Raw genomic sequence first — 18,513 nt, 5'->3', positions numbered from 1 at the left:
TAGCCATTATTAATAGCACTTTAGGAGACATTTGTAAACACTTTCACATGCATGGCTTCATTTGAACCTCCCCCTAAAGCTGTGAAGCAGGTAGGTAGGGAAGGTGTTATTATTCCCTCTTCACAGATGAGAGAACTGAGAGAGCAACTTTTCTAAGGTCATTTAAACTCTTTTTCAAAGACTTGTAGTTAACACAGTATACTGACATCTGTGAAAGTTTGGAAAACATTGGATAAATGATTTTCCTCCTGGCGCATTCATTTGATTCCACTCTCCAACTGTGTAGCGGCCCACTCTCCAATCCAAAAATCAAGAAAGAATCAAATTGACCTGAGACGGGAGACCAAAGGCTGAATCAGTACCTTCTCAGGATAAGCTGAAAATTACCCACAGCTGGCAAAGGGAAATTGTCTGCCAGACCTGAAAGCTGGCTCAGATGGGGATGCTCAGTGGCCACTTAAAGTGTTCTTACTGAATAGTTTAATACAGTCTTGAGAGAGAGAGAAAATAAAAAAGCACAATGCTGGGTACTTTTTTTGTAAGAGACGTAATTTGTAGAGATGACCATCGCTGAAACCATGAACAATATAGCTACAGTAATAGAGTGTTTTTCAAGCCAGACTCACGAAGTCGTTTACAAGGGTTTGTATTATTCTTGTTTGAATTTACATGGCTGATTTTATGAAAGGCTTTGTTCTCGTTATTGTTCTTCAACACAATTTTGTGATGTTGTGTGAACCAGAAAGAAAGAACAATTCAAAGTAGCTTTCCCAGGCTTAGAGAATAAGTCACTGAAACTATGCTGGTGCAGCCAGGAGCTTCTGGTTTTCCAGAACACAGCAAAGCTGGGTATTGCCTCCTATGAATAACTCCTCCTTTCTTATGGTCCTCAAGAACAAAAATAGTTATTCTGTGATTTCATGCTCGGCAAATGAATCTTCTTCTTAATTCAGAAATGTTTGTTGTCAAAGCTGATAATTAAATCTCATCCAAAAGCATAAAAATAACACCAGATTTCAAATCACATAAAAGTGCACAAGAAAGTTATAAAAGTTATTTTAGATGTATTAGCTTCTTTTCTCAAATTTTTTTTGACCATTTGATACTATCAAGAATAAATATTATAGCACTACTCTTTCCATTCCCAGGAAATTGTAAGGTTTAGCACTTCATATTGTTTCATTTACTAAATTATTTTATAATTCTTTTATTCCTTTTCCCGTGACTATATTTTATTTCATATTTATCGCTTAAATATCAATTGCATTTCATTATTGACTTTTATATTTAGTAAGCCTTACTGTCCTAATTTTACCTAGAATTCAATTGATTTGCTAATAATGACATGCCAAAGTAAGACAGAATCATTATTACGCAATCAACAGAAATATTCCACATTATCCCAACATGGGGGCATACAGCTCTATCTGTTCACATATCTTTATCCATTGATTCCTTCTTTCAGAGAATATTTATTGAATACTTATTCTGTCCTCATGAACGTTACATTCTAACCAGAGAGACACAATATAACTAATTATTCCAATCTTTATTCAGTTATAATTATGAGAAATACTGTTATAAAGAGGCACAAGATATTGTGAGCATTTATTGTCCAGGCCCTGTGGGTTGGGGAAGGGTGAAGAAGGTGAAAAGGAAGGCAGAAGAAACTGAAGTGTGAGGGATTCTTGATGTACAGGAGGCAGTGAGTTAGGTGTTCTCAGCTACAGAAGAGAAGCCAAATTATATTAATGTGTATGAGTGAATTCTTACTTCTCTCAAATGGGACATACCCAATCAATTTGGAAATGTAGCTGGCGACTGAAAGGACACCCAACGCAGACTGACAGAAGGTAAAAATGGAATTTATCAGCCTGTGTGAGGAATGTGAGCCTGGAGTAGCACCTGCCATACTGGACCTAGGGTCCCAAACAATGTCAGCAGAGCTCACTGTCATCACCACTTCCCATCTCTGCCATCTGTTGTGTCAGCTTCATTCTTCACAGGCTTCCCACACCACAGTTTGGGTTTACATCTCTAGGTTCAAGTCTAGGAGAGAAGAGAGGTGCCTCCTTTCTAGCAGTTGCAGAGAAAGCCTCAGTGCATCTTACTGACCTGTTCAGGTCCTGTGCTCATCTCTGAACCAGCCATACTGGCCAGAGAAATGGAGTGCTCTGATTTACTGACCCTAGGTCACAGGTCCACACCTGGAATTATGGGTGATTTCTTCCCCCAAATCAGGATGCTTTACTTTATAGAAGGAGGAAGGAATTCTAGACAGCATTAACAACAGATGTCGAGTGTTGATTTTGCAAATGCTCTGTGCTTTGAGTTTCAACCTTGTTCTGCTCCAGTGAAATAGAGCTTTTGGAAAAGATTTATAAACTAGAGATAAATGAATATGTGCAAGGAAAATAACTTTGAGGTCACTGAATTCCAGGAAACTGAGATCACTGAAATTCTGTGTCCCAGAGTGTGATATTTATTTCACAACTGTAGATATGGACACATTCTTAGATACTGCTGTTACTTGTACCTCCCTGATTCTGAAGCCAAGAAAGTCTGCAGAATCCTTTTCCTCTGACTACAGCTAATGAGGCTACATAGCTTCAAATCTGTTCCTCTAATGTGGAAAATTGCATACAATTCTAATAGTATTAGTATCTTGGGTTATTAAATGCCTTCAACTGAACTTCTTGGACCTTCTGTTATCACAGAAACATCGTAATACATAGGCCAGGTTTGGAAGAAAGACTGGCCACAAAGGCTTTGAGAGCCTCCTCCTATATTCCTAAAACTACGTTACAGTATTTCACGTGAAGGGATAGGGCTATCTATGACAACTATGTCCTGATTGATTACTAAGGTCGATTCACTTGATCTTGTTAACCAGGCCAGAAGGCAGACAGCTTTTAGTTCACAAGCCAGCTCTGATCAGTTAGTAGTGGCTGACTGGAGCACTATGCTGAAGAATTTTGAGACGATATCCAAGCTCTGGGGAAAAAGTACTACAGTTGATTAGTTATGCCTGCCATGATTACAGCAATAGGAAGGAGTGGCATGTGTGCCACCTGTTTGTAATCCCTAAACTGGGAAGGTTTCCCATTTCTTCTATTTTCCATATGTATTTCTTCCATAGCTGTGAGCTAAGAAGAAAATGATTTTACCTGTCACATATTCACTGCCAGGGCCAGTGCTAGGGTGAGGAGGCACTCACCCTCAGAGTCAAGCGGGTATAAGATCAGTACTTCCATGGCCCTAAAAGCGAGTACCTCTCTATATTTTATGTCTTGGGTTTCTCATTTGGTTCACCCTAACCATGGTCTCCCCATGCTCTGCTAGAGGCTCTAAATGCAATAGTTTATGTAAAGCAAAAAAATGCATGGAAACAAAATGTTCAGGAAGAAAAAAACACACACACACAGTAACTGCTGCAATGCCATGAAAACTTCCGTAATGAAGACAGCCTCACTTGCTGTTGTCATATGTCATGGCTGTTTATCTGAAAGTCAACTCCGGAGTAGCAACATCCTTCAGAAGAACACCACTGGAAGTCAGAGGTCCACTCGGTGAAACAGGGAGTCTAATTAATGTTAATTGGCCTTTGCCTTTTGAAAACCAAGACACCAGCCCTATGTCGCTTAGGGTTATTGCACTAAAGTAACTCAGCTGTTGTGACATTGAGGTCAGTGTCCTTTATACAAAATCTCCTAATGCTTAAAAAGAAAAACGTGAGGTTTGAAGACCTGTTGCTCAGTAAGCCCCTTCTAAATGAATGGCAGACAGATACTTTCGGGGTAGAATTACAGACCTAGTTTAGCCACAGCCTTGGTAAGGATCTGCACACCAGCTTCCTCATTTCCCCATTCGGGGTTCCTGTGGTCTCTTACTAGTCTGGTCGCCCTGTTCTCCAGGCTTATACTGTGGTCTCTTTCAGAATATTTCTTCCAATGTGCTGGAGGAGTCTGTGGTCTCTGACGACACCCTGTCACCTGACGAGGATGGGGTGTGCGCAGGCCAGTACTTCACCGAGAGTGGCCTGGTGGGCCTCCTGGAGCAGGCTGCGGAGCTCTTCAGCACGGTCAGTGCCCAGAGGGCATCCCGGGGCCTGGCCTCCCATACTCCAGCTGGACTTGGGGTGCTGGGAACACCTGGTCTTAATGGCCCAGTCAGCCCCACTTCCCGAGGACACATGCTAGGGTGTGCGGGGCAGGGGATGGGCCCGGGGAGGACTTTGATGTATGCAAATTGCATGAGCTCCCCAAGGGAGCTGAGATAGCCCTTCATCACAGTGCTGCTCTGAGCTTCACTGCATGCTCATTGGCTGGGCAGCAGTTTCACAGTATTATTTCCATTTAATAGGGGTGGAACTAAGCCACAGAGAGGTGAAATGGCTTGCCCAGGGTTACACAATAAATGATGAGACTTGTTTTCACTCCCTCATTTTTCCTCTCAGAGAGAAAAAAATTAGGGAGGAACCACTGGGTGGAGAGAGAAGGAATGCACAGACAGTGTCTTCCCTCCTAGGCACTGTGCAGTCTGAAGGATCGTCACAGACCAAGACCAGCTTACAGAAATGTGGGCACAGAAACCACTGAGACTCCTCTGGTTAACTTAATCTGGATCTAAACACTCCTAGTATATATACTAGAAAAATAGAGAGAGAGATGAAGTCATTGAGATTCAGGGCAAAGAGGAAACACTCTTGTCTCTTTTCTTTTCTTTTCTTTTCTTTTTTTGAGACAGAGTCCAGCTCTGTCGCCCAGGCTGGAATGCAGTGGTGCAATCATGGCTCACTGCAGCCTCTGCCTCCAGGGTTTAAGCAACTCTCCTGCCTCAGCCTCCTGAGTAGCTGGGATTACAGGTGTGCACCACCACAACTCGGCTAATTTTTTGTAATTTTAGAGGAGACAGGATTTCACCCTGTTGGCCAGGCTGGTCTTAAACTCCTGGCCTCAAGTGATCTGCCCATCTTGGCCTCCCAAAGTGCTGGAACTACAGGTGTGAGCCACCACGCCCGACTTGTTTTCATTTTAATAATCTCCCTCCTCCTTTAAATTTTAAGCCAAGAAAGTATTCAGTACTTTACTATATTTAGCTGACCCCATTTTGTTTTCGTCTATACTGTACTCATCCTTATTTTCCAATTTTTATTTCCAAGTTTCCGCTCTACAATTTTATGTATTTTAATTATTGTTTTAACTATCTTCCCTCTATTCTTGCTTTCCTTTTCAAGATTCAGAAAATGTGTAATATACTCTCATTTTTCCTCAAACTCAACAAAATGAATTAGAATCCTGCTAACACTTTGGAGGCATACATTTAGCATCTGGCTAGAGGAGGGCCTCTGATGAAATTTAAATATACGAAAACTGCCTGTCTGAATTGCTGTTGGTCCCTGCTACCAAACTTCTCTCCTGTTTTCTCTTTTTGTTTTGTTTTGTTTTTGTTTTTGGGGCAGAGTCTTGCCTTGTCACCTAGGCTGGAGTGCAGTGGTGCAGTCTTGGCTCACTACAGCCTTGCCCTCCTGGGCTCAAGCCTCCCACCTCAACCGCCCAAGTAGCTGGGACTACAGGAGCGTGCTACCACACCTGGTTGATTTTTTAATTTTTTGTAGAGATGTGGTCTCCCTATGTTGTCTAGGATGATCTGAACTTCTGGGTTCAAGTGATCCTCCTGCCTCAGCCTCCCAAAGTGCTGGGATTACAGGCATGAGCCACTGCACTTAGCCAGTATTTTTGTTTGTTTGTTTCCCAAAAGCTCTTCTCCCTACTTACCACCATACAGGACTACTTAGCAAGGTGTCTAGTTCAGTTTGAAGGCTACCACTGTCCACAAAATGCTCAGATACCCCTTCTTGCCCTGTAAGATACTGTGATACGACAATAAATTCACTGTGCAGCACATTGTTGGGCATTGACCTCTGGTTGCTCTTCTTAAGTTTCCAGTGGATTAAATTATCTCTGATGCTCTTCTCCTCTTTCCAAGGGAGGCTTATATGAGACGGTTAATGAGGTCTACAAGCTGGTCATCCCCATCCTAGAAGCGCATCGAGAATTCCGGAAGCTGACACTCACTCACAGCAAGCTGCAGAGGGCCTTCGACAGCATCCTTAACAAGGTAGCCAGGGGGCCTGGTGGCAGCTCCTGTTACCTGGTGGCAGGCGACCCTGTCTTACAGATGCTTAGCCATCCTTCCTCTCCAGGGAGTGATTTATCTTTAGCACGTTGCTTTTGCCCTCACCTGTCAAAGAGAAAAGGGCTGGAATTCCTCTAACAGAGGACCAAAATTCCAATCGTGAAAAGATACAGCTTAGATTACTTTATAACCAGGAAATGGAAGAAATTTTTAAGTTTAATTAAAAGAAGGCCCAGAAATCTTTCATGGGATTTCTTTTGTTGTTATTTCTGAAGTTTATTCCGTAAGCATTAAATTTTTTTAAGGAGTAATTTCTGTTTACATCAGCCATAGGAGTAAAATGCTTTGTTAACACAATGAAAGACCCTTCCCTTTGCAACTCAGTGGCTCCTCAGGATGACATAACTAAGGAGAGCTTTTTATATTTTGTTCCTCAGGATCATAAGAGAATGTTTGGAACCTACTTCCGAGTTGGTTTCTTTGGATCCAAATTTGGGGATTTGGATGAACAGGAATTTGTTTACAAAGAGCCTGCAATTACCAAGCTTCCCGAGATCTCACATAGACTAGAGGTAAGAAAGGTGATTCTGTGTGTCTGACCTGGAACACTTCATAGACTAGAGGTAAGAAAGGTGATTCTGTGTGTCTGACCTGGTACACTGTACAAAAACAAGTTAGAGTGGGTCATTACCAAAAATCAACAAATAAAGAGTTATGGATTCATCACTGATCTCTACATAAAGTTTTCCCCTTTGCATTTATAAAAGGCAAAGTAGAAAGATATTAGGTGAGATCATGAGGTGATGTAAGATTTTGATAGTTTTTCCCTAAGACTCTGCGTGTGCTTTTCCCAGTTTGTAATTTTATATGATGAATATTTATTTTCAAGTCTGTGCAAAATTCAGTCAAGGTCATGTGCTTTGTTATCACCCTTTCCAAATATTAGTAGTTTATACCAGTAAATCGAGAGGAATAGAGTTTTTCAACGTGAAGTTTAGCATCTTGACTTTGAAGTAGTCTAGCCAAATGACTGAATCACCCCTAGATTATGGTGAGGACATCCTTTAGGTATCACTGGATGGCAGCTGGGGTCATTCTGATGTGGAGCTACTCAGCAGTAGCCAGACCATGGGCTGTGGCCAGCCCAGCTCCAACCTGCCCGTGACATTTGGTCCATAATATAACCGAAAAGTACAGCATGTTGTTAGAAGCAAAGCTGAAAGCATGGAGAAGAGAAACAGGCTAGAGAAAGGTCAGGACAAAAGAAACACAGGTTGTAAGGGCCAAACACTAAGAACTCAGTCAAAGGTGCCTCCCTGAAAAAAACCTTCTCAGGCACATTTGGGGATTTGGATGAACAGGAATTTGTTTACAAAGAGCCTGCAATTGCCAAGCAGGACTGGGGTCCTTTGAACTGCTCACAATTAACCAAAGATTCACTCCTTAGGCTTTCATTGCTTTGAATTTGTGCCCTCCTATGAGTGTAAAACTTAAAACATTTGTGTTGCCTAATGGCTTCTGACACTCTCCATCCATGCCAAAAAAGACAAGAAGGTTTATCCTTACTTGACTCGAAGAAGCCATTGCCCGGAGTGGCTGGGTGAGTTGCCCCAAAATTGTTTAGCACATGAGAAAAAGAGCTAGCAATTGACCCCAGTCCACTTGGTTCCCTGTATTGTTTCCCCTTCTTAGAATTAGAGGTATATATTTTATCTTCTTGTGCACTGTGATTTGTCACAATATGGGAAGCCTGGTGACCTCCAAGTTCCCAGGGTGCAGAAGGCTAGAAGTAAAGAGTGTCATACCCCAGGAGATACCTCAGCAAATATAATGATGTTAGCTGAATTAGCGGCCAAGCATACATCTTATAGGGAAGCATATACCAGTTGACAGTGCTATTTTTATTTTTGTCTTAGGAAATGCTGAACTTTGCTCATTAGCTCAGAGGAACTCTCAATAATCAGTGAGCATCATTCTACCTTGTACTTGCTCCAAACTTATTTCACTTCCGAGAAGACAAAGAGTTGCATTATGTTAAAATAACCTTTATAAACTATTGGTTCTTCTTACCTAGGCATTTTATGGTCAATGTTTTGGTGCAGAATTTGTGGAAGTGATTAAAGACTCCACTCCTGTGGACAAAACCAAGTTGGATCCTAACAAGGTATTAAAAAACTTACAAAAAATAACTATCAAGCTCTAAATCCCTTCATTCTCTGCCCAAGAATACATAATGATCTCATCTATCTGGACTCTCCGAGTCACTTAAATGCAGTCCTACCTTTTTGTCTAGAGTTCAACTACTAATTGGTCAGATCTTAAAGAAAATATAGTCAAAGGCAGGAATCGTAATAGGAGCTACCATTTATTAAGCACCAACTGTGTACCTGGAACTGCATTAGGCCCTCTACATACATCATTTTATTTCATCCTGCAACAACCCCTGGAAGTAGGTTTTGTCATTCCTATTTTAGAGATGAGAAAACTGAGACATAGAAGAGTCAAGCAACTTTCAAGGTTATGCAAGCAGCAGAGCCAGTACTCAGACTTGAGGTCTGTTGATTCCAAACCCGTACTCTTCAGCACTGCTCTTCACTGCCTTTTTATAAAACCTTTAAACTCTGCATTTCAAACTTGACAACATTTAGTGGCTTCCTTCTTTAGGCTGCAAATATTCCTTCCAGCCAAGTACAGGGTCACTGTGCTGTTGGGGGAATGGTAAAAAGGGCTTGGGTTGGGGCTTCCTCACTTTCACAAGAGGGTATGTTCCATTTCACCCCAAAATGGGTGTACAGTTCTGACGCTAACACCTGGAGGTGGTATCAGCTCCCACAGGTTAAAGGCTCAGTCCTCCTCAAGACTGCCCGGACTTCAGATGCCAGCTTCAAGCGGGACCCCCAGGCCAGCCACGCTTCTGATCAGCCAGCTACAAATTTGGGAGTTTCTATAACCTGTTAGCTTGAAAATAGGAGAAAACAAAACAAAAAATAATAATAATTTGGGAGTTTCTATGATACCTCTTAGATTAAATAATTCACTACAGTGACTCACAGAATTCCGAAAAGTACGCTGGTTACCGTCAGAGTATTACGATAAAGGGTTTGTACCTCTCTTTATGGCTTCCTGGCTCATCAGTGTGTTCTCCAACCAGGAAGCTCCGCCAAGTCTCAGTGTCCAGAGATTTTGTTGGGGTTTCATTATGTAGGCAAATTGAACACAATCTCCAGCCCCTCTCCTGTCTCCAGAGCTCATCCAGTTCCTACCCTCTAATCACAGAATTGGTCTTTTTGGTGGCCACTTGGCGTCCTGAAGCTGTCCAGGGGCCCAGCATGAGTCACCTCATTAGCATCACAAAGACACCCATCACTGAGGAAATTCCAAGTGTTTCTAAAGCTCTGTGCTAGGAAATGGAGACAAAGACCAGATAGATGCTTTATTATACCACAGGCTGATGCTGCCCGCTCAGCCCAACTCACATGTCCATGAATGAGCTTTCTAAGTTACTGGAAATAATGCAAGTGCAAGGTATCATTAAGGGCCCTGGGACAGAGGACCATTCACCATCTAGCAAACCTATAAAATGAAAGGTCCAAACTCCCAGTTCCATCTTCCAGGATATGAAGAAGATAATGGAAGAGGGGAATAGTTGGCCAAATTGAAGAGTTTGTTTTTCTACAGTTTCAGAACGCTTTCTCACTTAAGACACATTCCCTAGCCTAGGCTTGAAAGCAGTGACTGTGGTAAGAGTTTAACTAATCTTCAGACACACATGTCTGGGAGATGGAGTTGGCCGTGTGCCCACAGTGATCTGTACATAGCACAAGCTGTGTAAAATGTGACCTCCCTCAGCCAAGGTGCCCTTTTCCCCTCTTTTAAAATTCCCAGGGTAGGTTGTGAGAGTTTGGAATGAGAGTCTGAACCCAGAATTACAACCAGATTTCATTATACTAAGTCGTGATTTACAGTCTGAGGTCAGTGACCCCACCCATCTCTTTCAGTGGGTGAGTGTCCCGGCATCTGAACTCATGGTCACTTTTTTTTCTAAGAGGTTGTCTTCTTTAATGAGTACTTATTCGCTCTGTGTTTGAGGGTGGAGGTGGTGTGAGTGTGTGTTTAAATGAGGCCTAGGCAGTAAAATCCAGTTTTGGTATTTAGTTCTATGAGTTTTGACAAACACACGTAACTACCTTCATAACCAAGATGTAGAACAGATCCACCACTCCAAAATACTTCCCATGCCCATTGGTAGTCCATGGTGCAGTAGTTCCTTCCTTTCCATTGCTGAGTAGTGTTCTATTGTGTGACTACCTCACCATTTGCTTGTTAATTCCCCACTGGAGGGACATTTGGGTTGTTTCTAGTCTTTGTCTGTTATGAGTAAAGTTGCTGGAGACATTTGTGTACAGGTTTTTGTATGGACATAAGCTTTCATTTCTCTCATGTACACACATAGGAGTGGGGTTGCTGGGTCCAATGGTAGTGCAGTTTAACTGCATGAGAGACCACCAGCTTCTTCTGCAAAGTAGCTGTGCATTTTGCATTCCCGCCCTCTGTGTGTGAGAGCTCTAGCTGATCTCCATCCTTGCCAGCATTTGATATGGTTAATTTTCTTTAGTTCGGCCGTTCACGCTTCCTCATAACTGTGAGGTGGTCGTGGTCATTCTGAGAAGGATAGTTTGTCTCTTTGGAATAGCAGTTTGCAAACTCTCATACCAGGGTTTCCCCTGTGGATCAGTTTGCTCTGCCAGGAAGGTGAGGCCGGTGGCCCTGACTCTCCCCACCGGCACATTCCCCTCTCCCTCCTTGCAGCCCCTTCTCTCCTTGGGGGTGGAGAGGAGGAACTTCTGCTGGCCACATTCTCCCCTGCATCTGTAGCTTTTCTGCACCGGGCAGGGCAGTGCTGGCACGCCATGTCCCTGCATGCGCCTCCATTGCGTCAGGGATGGCTGTTTGCAGAACAGCTCATCTTCTCCCTCCCTGCCTTTTCCCCCTTAGGCCTACATACAGATCACTTTTGTGGAGCCCTACTTTGATGAGTATGAGATGAAAGACAGGGTCACATACTTTGAGAAGAATTTCGACCTCCGGAGGTTCATGTACACCACCCCGTTCACCCTGGAGGGGCGGCCTCGGGGAGAGCTGCATGAGCAGTACAGAAGGAACACAGTCCTGACCACTATGCACGCCTTCCCCTACATCAAGACCAGGATCAGTGTCATCCAGAAGGAGGAGGTAATGCACCCAAGGGATTGGCCACTACTGGATGAGTGGGCTGGGTGGCCTCCCAGGAGGACCCACAAACCTTCACAGTGGATTGGACTGAAAACAAGGAGGGATGCACTTGAAATATGATTATATGGTTGTCCTTTCACTCTTGTGGTGCCAGAAAATCCCAGTTAGGCAGCTACATATTTTATAGCACTATCGTATATTAAATATTTAATATTTTAAAGTTAGGTCTTTAGTATAAGTATGTTTATGTATTTAATTATAATATTTAATATATATTTCAATTATAAACTTGTAGAACATATATTTACATTTTAAATATTTTATATAAAATTTTTCTATATTTCAAAGCTTAGAGGTGATTCAAGCATAGTTGTGCTGTTAATTATTGGAGACGGGACCTGCACGTGGGCAGCCCCAGTGAGTCGGTGGTGTGCTGTGGGAAGGGGCCCTGTAAGGTAGACTAGCTTCTCGTCCCAGCTTCCTCCTGTGATTTTGAACAAGCTACATATCTTCAGTTTCTTTATCTATGCATTAGCAGGAAAGACCGCTAAGTACAGTATAAGACTATACTCATTTTATTAATAAAAGGACTGATCAAGAAGGTCTCTCAAACCACAGAATTGTTCAAAATTCTACACACCATAAACAACTTATTATTCTTTAAAACACATACATATACGCTTACTTGTCATCCTTTTTATGCAGGGCCACAGACTTCTCTGTGACTATGGGTTTGCTGATCACAATTCAGCATTTTCTTTTATAAACCACGCCCATAATGCTTTGTCCATGATTTTCAGTTTTGCTTTGTGTAAGCAGAGTGAGAGCTTAAAGATCCTTGTTAAACAATTTGAGAGCAGAAGCCTTCTGGATTTTTATTTTTTTCTCCCCTAGACTTTGACAGTGGTCTTGTGCACACCTAATATGACAGGAATTTTTATAGCAACTCACTTTCATAATGTCTTGTCCAAGCATTTGGCTTCGTTTTCATAGAAACAACTTTTTCCTTCCACACCCATAGTTCGTCAGTTTCTCCATTATCTAATTAGATTGGGTCATTAAAATAACAAGTATAACAGGTATAATCAAGTTGATGAACAAACACAGATGAATTGTGGTGAATATACACCTCTTCAGGCAGAAGCAGCAGTAGCTGAGCTAAATGGAGAGTCGTCCACCAGGTAGTGTTCAGCCGTCAGGGTGTGGGTTTCACAGAAGTCAAAGAAAGCCTGAAGCAGTGACTCAGTCAGGAGGAGGTGGGTTTAGAAGCCATCTGCTGTACTTCCTATACTTCCTGCTTTGGACTTTTGAATACTGAGACATTCTAGGCATAACACAGATATAAACTCATGGTGCCCCAAACCATTTCAAAACCTTTTCTTTTCTTTTCTTTTCTTCATTCCTGCCTTCCTTTCCTTTCTTTCCTTCCTTTCCTTTCGTTCTTCCTTTTTTTCTCTCTGCATCTCTGTCTCTCTCTCTCTCTCCTTTTCATTTTTGAGACAAGATCTTCCTCTGTTGCCCTAGAGTGCAGTGGCATGAACATGGCTCACTGCAGCCTTGACCTCCTGGGCTCAAGCAATTTTCCTACCTCAGCCTCCTGTGTAGCTGGGACTACAGGCTTGTGCCACCATGCCCAGCTAATTAAAAATGTATATAGATATATATTTTGTGGAGACAGGGGTCTCACTTTGTTGCTCAGGCTGGTCTCAAACTCTTGGCCTCAAACAATCCTCCTGCCTCAGCCTCCCAAGGTGCTAGGATTACAAGTGTGAGCCACTGCACCAGCCTGAACTTTTCTTAGCCTTCCTTAGTTCCCCAACGACCCCAACAACAGTTCTCAGCTGTTTGCTAGGGCTACAGAACAAAGTACCATAGACTGGGTGACTTAAACAACTGAAATTTACTGTCTGCACAATTCTAGACGCTAGAAGTTTGAAATCAAGGTGCCGGCAGTGTTGGTGCCTTCTGAGGAAAGGGTGTGTTCCAGGCCTCTCTCCCTAACCTGTGGACAGCCCTCTTCTCCCTGTGTCTCTTCACATCATCTTCCCTCTGTGTTTGTGTCCAGATTTCCTCTTCTCATAAGGACACCAGTCATATTGGACTAGGGCTTACCCTGCTGGCCTCATTTTAACTTGATTGCCTCTGTAAAGACCCTATCTCCAAATAAGGTCACATTCTGAGGTACTGAAGGTTAGGACTTCAACATGTAAATTTTGGGGGAACACAATTCAGCCTGTAAAATTCAGAAAAGCCTCTACCCCAAACCAGCAGAACTTAGCAAATAGATTGATTGACCCTTAAAAGAATTCCATTTGCTGGAAATTCACCCTCAGTTGGAGAAGACACAGGTGATATCAAAAGCTTGTGTTATGATGGGGGAGAAAATCTTGAGTGCTGTGCTTCTAATATAACCTTCTGCACTGTAAGTTGAGTAACATGAGGCTGTGTGCGGTGGCTCATGCCTGTAATCCCAGCACTTTCGGAGGCCGAGGCGGGGGGATTGCCTAAGGTTGGGAGTTTGAGACCAGCCTGACCAACACAGAGAAACCCGGTCTCTACTAAAAATAAAAAATTATCTGGGTGTGGTGGCGCATGCCTGTAATCCCAGCTACTTGGGAGGCTGAGGCAGGAGAATTGCTTGAACCCTGGAGGCGGAGGTTGCAGTGAGCCAAGATCACGCCATTGCACTCCAGCCTAGACCACAAGAGCAAAGCTCCATCTCAAATAAATAAATACAGAAATAAATAAATTGAGTAACTTGCTCAATAATAGGAAAGGCAACCTGACAGGGTAGAAAAAACATGGACTTTGAATATAGGCATACTTGTGATCGAATTATGACCTCCTCCCTTACTACCTGTGGCATTTTGTGGAACTTAACCTTACAGATCCCCCTTTGACTGTAAAATGGAGAGTATAAAGAGGCTGTTGAAAGGAATAAATGATAAATGTATGTAAAGTTCCTGGAACATAAGAAATCAAGAAATGTTAGGCCCATCTTTCTTTTTAACCTGTTAAGAGTATTTTAAATTACTCTGAAAGTCTTTCCCTAGCTGCCTCTTCAAATTCAGGTGGCCTCTCTGTCATAGCTCCAGGCTTGTCCATAGCTTATGAGACCAGACAGTGACTTCCCTGTGTTTACGTCTCATGTTCAGTTTGTTTTGACACCAATTGAAGTTGCCATTGAAGACATGAAGAAGAAGACCCTGCAGTTAGCGGTTGCCATTAACCAAGAGCCGCCTGATCCAAAGATGCTTCAGATGGTGCTTCAGGGCTCTGTGGGAGCTACTGTAAATCAGGTGAGCAAAAGCAGAGGGTGGCGGCTCCTCTGGTTCTTATTATTTGGGTTGTCATTATACGTCTGCACCCTCCTTCCTTGGGGTTGATGAGGACTTTAATCCGTAGACAAACAAAGAGATGTTCCTATACTTAGCCTGAACACTTCTAAGGTTTAGAAGACTTTTAGGAGGCCCTCTTCCCTTTTACCCCAGGTAAAAAAGAAATTCTAGAGATGAGTGGACCAGGTTTTAAGGAGTACCACTTTCTCAGAGGAGTCTCCACTTCGGGGCCAGACCTGACAATATGTCGCAAATCTGGAGTCATGTTGAAGAATGCTTAGTCATGACCAATTCATGCAGAGTAATTGCAGGGCTGGAGACTCACCTACGAATGCCTGTAGGAGAGAAGGAAAAGGACCTAGAACAAATCCTGGGTCAGTCAGCAGATCAACCCAGCAAGCCAAGGACCTTGACAACCAGGAATGACCTGGGACCTGACTTCTCAGCCCACTTCAGACAAGACTAGGTCTTCTGATCAGACTTATTAGAACCCTGACTCCCAAGTTCAGCGTGGTGCACAATCCGTCTCAGATGGAGGGAGATATCAGCCTAGTGGGCCTCCTTAATTCACGTCTAGATCTGTTCTTGTCCATACTTCCATGCCAGATATTCAGTGGGCATCATGAGTCTTTTCTCATTCAGCATAATTGGATTTCCCCACAAAAACTCTGAGTGTACTTGACATCAAGGGAGCAGAAATAGAGAAGAGAAATGCCTGTTACATTCCCAAGATCAGGAAAAAAAAATGAGGAAACGTTTGCTTCGTAAGTGCCAATCCTTTGATAAAATGGAAGACTTTCCAAGCCCACAACCATGGTCTATCTGTATACTATGGATATCTCTGACTCAATCCAGCAGTTATGCAAAATGATGTTTGCCATGAGGGCAACTAGATAAGTGAACAAAAATGAATAGATGAAGGCAATCCTGATTTTTAGAAAAGCAACTCAAAGCACATACCATTTGATGTAGTTGTATTATACTTATATATGAATGAAAATCTATTATTAGTAGTATTTGATTAATAAAATAATATTTGGCGCCAGGCTCAGTGGCTCATGCCTATAATCCCAGCACTATGGGAGGCCAAGGTGGGTGAAACACTTGAAGTCAGGAGTTTGAGACCAGCCTGGCCAACATGGTGAAACCCCATCTCTACTAAAAATACAAAAATTAGCCAGTGTGGTGGCAGGTGCTTGTAGTCCCAGTACTTGGGAGGCGGAGGCAGGAGAATTGCTTGAACCTGGGAGGTGGAGGTTGCAGTGAGCTGAGATTATGCCACTGAACTCCAGCCTGGGTGACAGAGTGAGACTCTGTCTCAAAAACAACAACAACAATAAAAAAGAAAATAAACTTGGGCTGTGTACGGTGGCACACCCCTGTAATCCCAGCAATTTGGGAGGCTGAGGTGGGTGGACCACCTGAGGCCAGGAGTTCAAGACCAGCCTGGGCAATGTGGCAAAATCCCATTGCTACAAAAATACAAAAATAGCCAGGTAGAGTGGCACACACCTGTAGTCTCAGCTACTTGGGAGGCTGACATGGGAAGATCACTTGAGCCTGGGAAGTGGAGGCTGCAGTGAGCAGAGATCATGCCACTGCTCTCCAGCCTGGGTGATAGAGCGAGACCCTGTCTAAAAAACAAAAACAGAAAACACACACACAGGGAAAATACATTTATACTTCTGAGTATTCTTCTAAAACTTCAGACTCCTAAGAAATCAAAATTTCCTGAGATGTCCAAGACCTTCCTTGTTTTTTTGTTGTTGTTGTTTATTTCAAACCAACTACAAAATTAAATGTTCAAACTAAAAAGTCACTCCAATATTTTCTCCCAAGCAATTTAATTTCATATATATATATAATTTTTTTTTCCACCAGGGACCACTGGAAGTAGCCCAAGTGTTCTTGGCTGAAATTCCTGCTGATCCAAAACTCTATCGACATCACAACAAGTTGAGGTTATGCTTTAAGGAATTCATCATGAGGTAAGAAGGAAAATGGCTGAGAATTTCAGTAGAGCAGTGGTTCTCAAAGTGCAGTCTTAGACCAGCAGCTTCAGCATCACCTGAGAACTTGCTAGAAAGACAAAGTCTCAGGCACCCTCCAGACCTGCTGAATTGGAATCTCTGGAGGTGTGGCTCAGCAATGTGCATTTTAACAAGCCCTCCAGGTGATCCTGATGCACACTGAAGTTTGAGGACAACTGCAGTAGGGCAAGACTACTTGAACTACTAATGAGTAGCTAACATGTAAACTATAAAACGCTTTTGTGGCTAGCATCCCGTGTGCCTCACACTCACTTGTTGTAAAATAAGTATCATCATCTTCCTCATTTTACAAAAGAGGAATCGGAGGTTCAAAGAGAGGAGATAATTTTACTTAAGGTCACACAGACAGTTGGCAGCAGAGCTGAGCTCAAACCCGGTCTTCTGAATCCAAATAGTCCACGTGTCCATCAGTGTGCTGATATTCCACCGATGGACTAGAGTCCCAGAGGTTCTTTGCATTGGCAATCATTGTAATGTTACAAATCTTATAATATCTTATTTTTAGAAACTTAAAAATATACACTGCCTCAAACTGAGAGAGGCAAGTTCTATAACCGGGCTTTTCAAAGGTATTCTCCTGTGACAATTCCCCATGTCAGACAAGTCTCATCTCTGTTCCTAAATTCTGCAGTGGGACTGGCTTCAAGAGCAGTCAGTTAGGAACTGGGTCTTTGGTCAAAGTCTTGTAATTTATTGCAATATAGACAGATATATTGGGTCTCCTATGGCCCTAAAAAAATGAGTATGAACGATGTGATGGCATTTCACCTATAAGAGAAAAGGACTTCAGAAAAATGTGTACCAATATTTCTTTTTATTCAAAACCTTAGAGAAGAATATTAAGTATAGGAATACCTTCACTTGGCAGATGGGGATAAAGGAGACTAAAGGTTAAAGTTTGCTAAACTCAGTGAAAACTCATCAAAATGCTAGCATTTGTGAGGTTAGAGATATCTTCTCCTTCACAGGCTTTCGTGAGAGGTCCGCAATTTTGCTACATATACACGAGACACACTGTACCCTGCAGTGAATCACAGCCGCTTGGTAATAGGATGTTTGTGTGGCTTCATGTGTTTGTATTTTTGCATGTGTGTGAACATACTCACAGATTATCTTGATTAATGTTTTGATATTTGAATTGTTTCCTGTATTTAACAACAATTCTGACAGAAAAAGTAGTTGTTGTTGTTTTTTTTTTTAGTTCATAATACATATCTTTTAAAAGGCTAGAAAAATATTTGGGGAATTATTTTATTTTATTATTTTATTTTGAGACAAGGTCTCACTCAGTTGCCCAGGCTGGAGTGCAGTGGTGTAATCTCGGCTCACTGCGACCTCCACTTCCCAGGCTCAAGAGATTCTCCTCCCTGAGTCTCCCAAGTAGCTGGGACTACAGACGTGTGCCACCACACCTAGCTAATTTTTGTATTTTTAGTAGAAATGGGGCTTCACCATGTTGGCCAGGCTGATCTTGAACTCCTGACCTCAAATGATCCACCTGCCTCGGTCTCCCAAAGTGCTGGGATTACAGGCATAAACCACTGTGCCCGGCCCTATTTTTTGTTTTTTGTGGAGACAGGGTCTCACTATGCCATCTAGGCTGGTCTTGAACCCCTGGGCTCAGAGATTGGGGGCTCAAATAATTTTTTTCATATATTTTTATTTAAAATTCATTATGGTTGAAGGCTTCCAAAGTTGACAATGCCCCAGGACCTCTAAAAGGACCTGTGAAATGTTTAAAGAGCACTCACTAT

At 42.5% G+C, this 18,513-nt stretch overlaps 1 protein-coding gene across 1 annotated transcript in view; it reads left to right on the top strand.

The window, feature by feature from the left end:
• The window catches only part of DOCK8 (dedicator of cytokinesis 8), a 237,257-nt gene that overhangs the window by 207,086 nt on the left and 11,658 nt on the right, over window positions 1–18,513 (top strand). The window contains exons 39-45 of the mRNA XM_058431159.1: window positions 3,938–4,081; window positions 5,989–6,120; window positions 6,576–6,710; window positions 8,213–8,302; window positions 11,134–11,370; window positions 14,526–14,669; window positions 16,590–16,696. Coding sequence (XP_058287142.1) covers window positions 3,938–4,081; window positions 5,989–6,120; window positions 6,576–6,710; window positions 8,213–8,302; window positions 11,134–11,370; window positions 14,526–14,669; window positions 16,590–16,696 — 989 coding nt within the window. The remainder of the gene's footprint in view (window positions 1–3,937; window positions 4,082–5,988; window positions 6,121–6,575; window positions 6,711–8,212; window positions 8,303–11,133; window positions 11,371–14,525; window positions 14,670–16,589; window positions 16,697–18,513) is intronic.

This window comes from Hylobates moloch, unplaced genomic scaffold (genome assembly GCF_009828535.3).
Source record: "Hylobates moloch isolate HMO894 unplaced genomic scaffold, HMol_V3 SCAFFOLD_19, whole genome shotgun sequence".
Classification (NCBI taxonomy): Eukaryota; Metazoa; Chordata; class Mammalia; order Primates; family Hylobatidae; genus Hylobates; species Hylobates moloch.
Note: the sequence above shows the minus strand (reverse complement) of the source record. Positions and strands in the feature narration are given on the sequence as shown.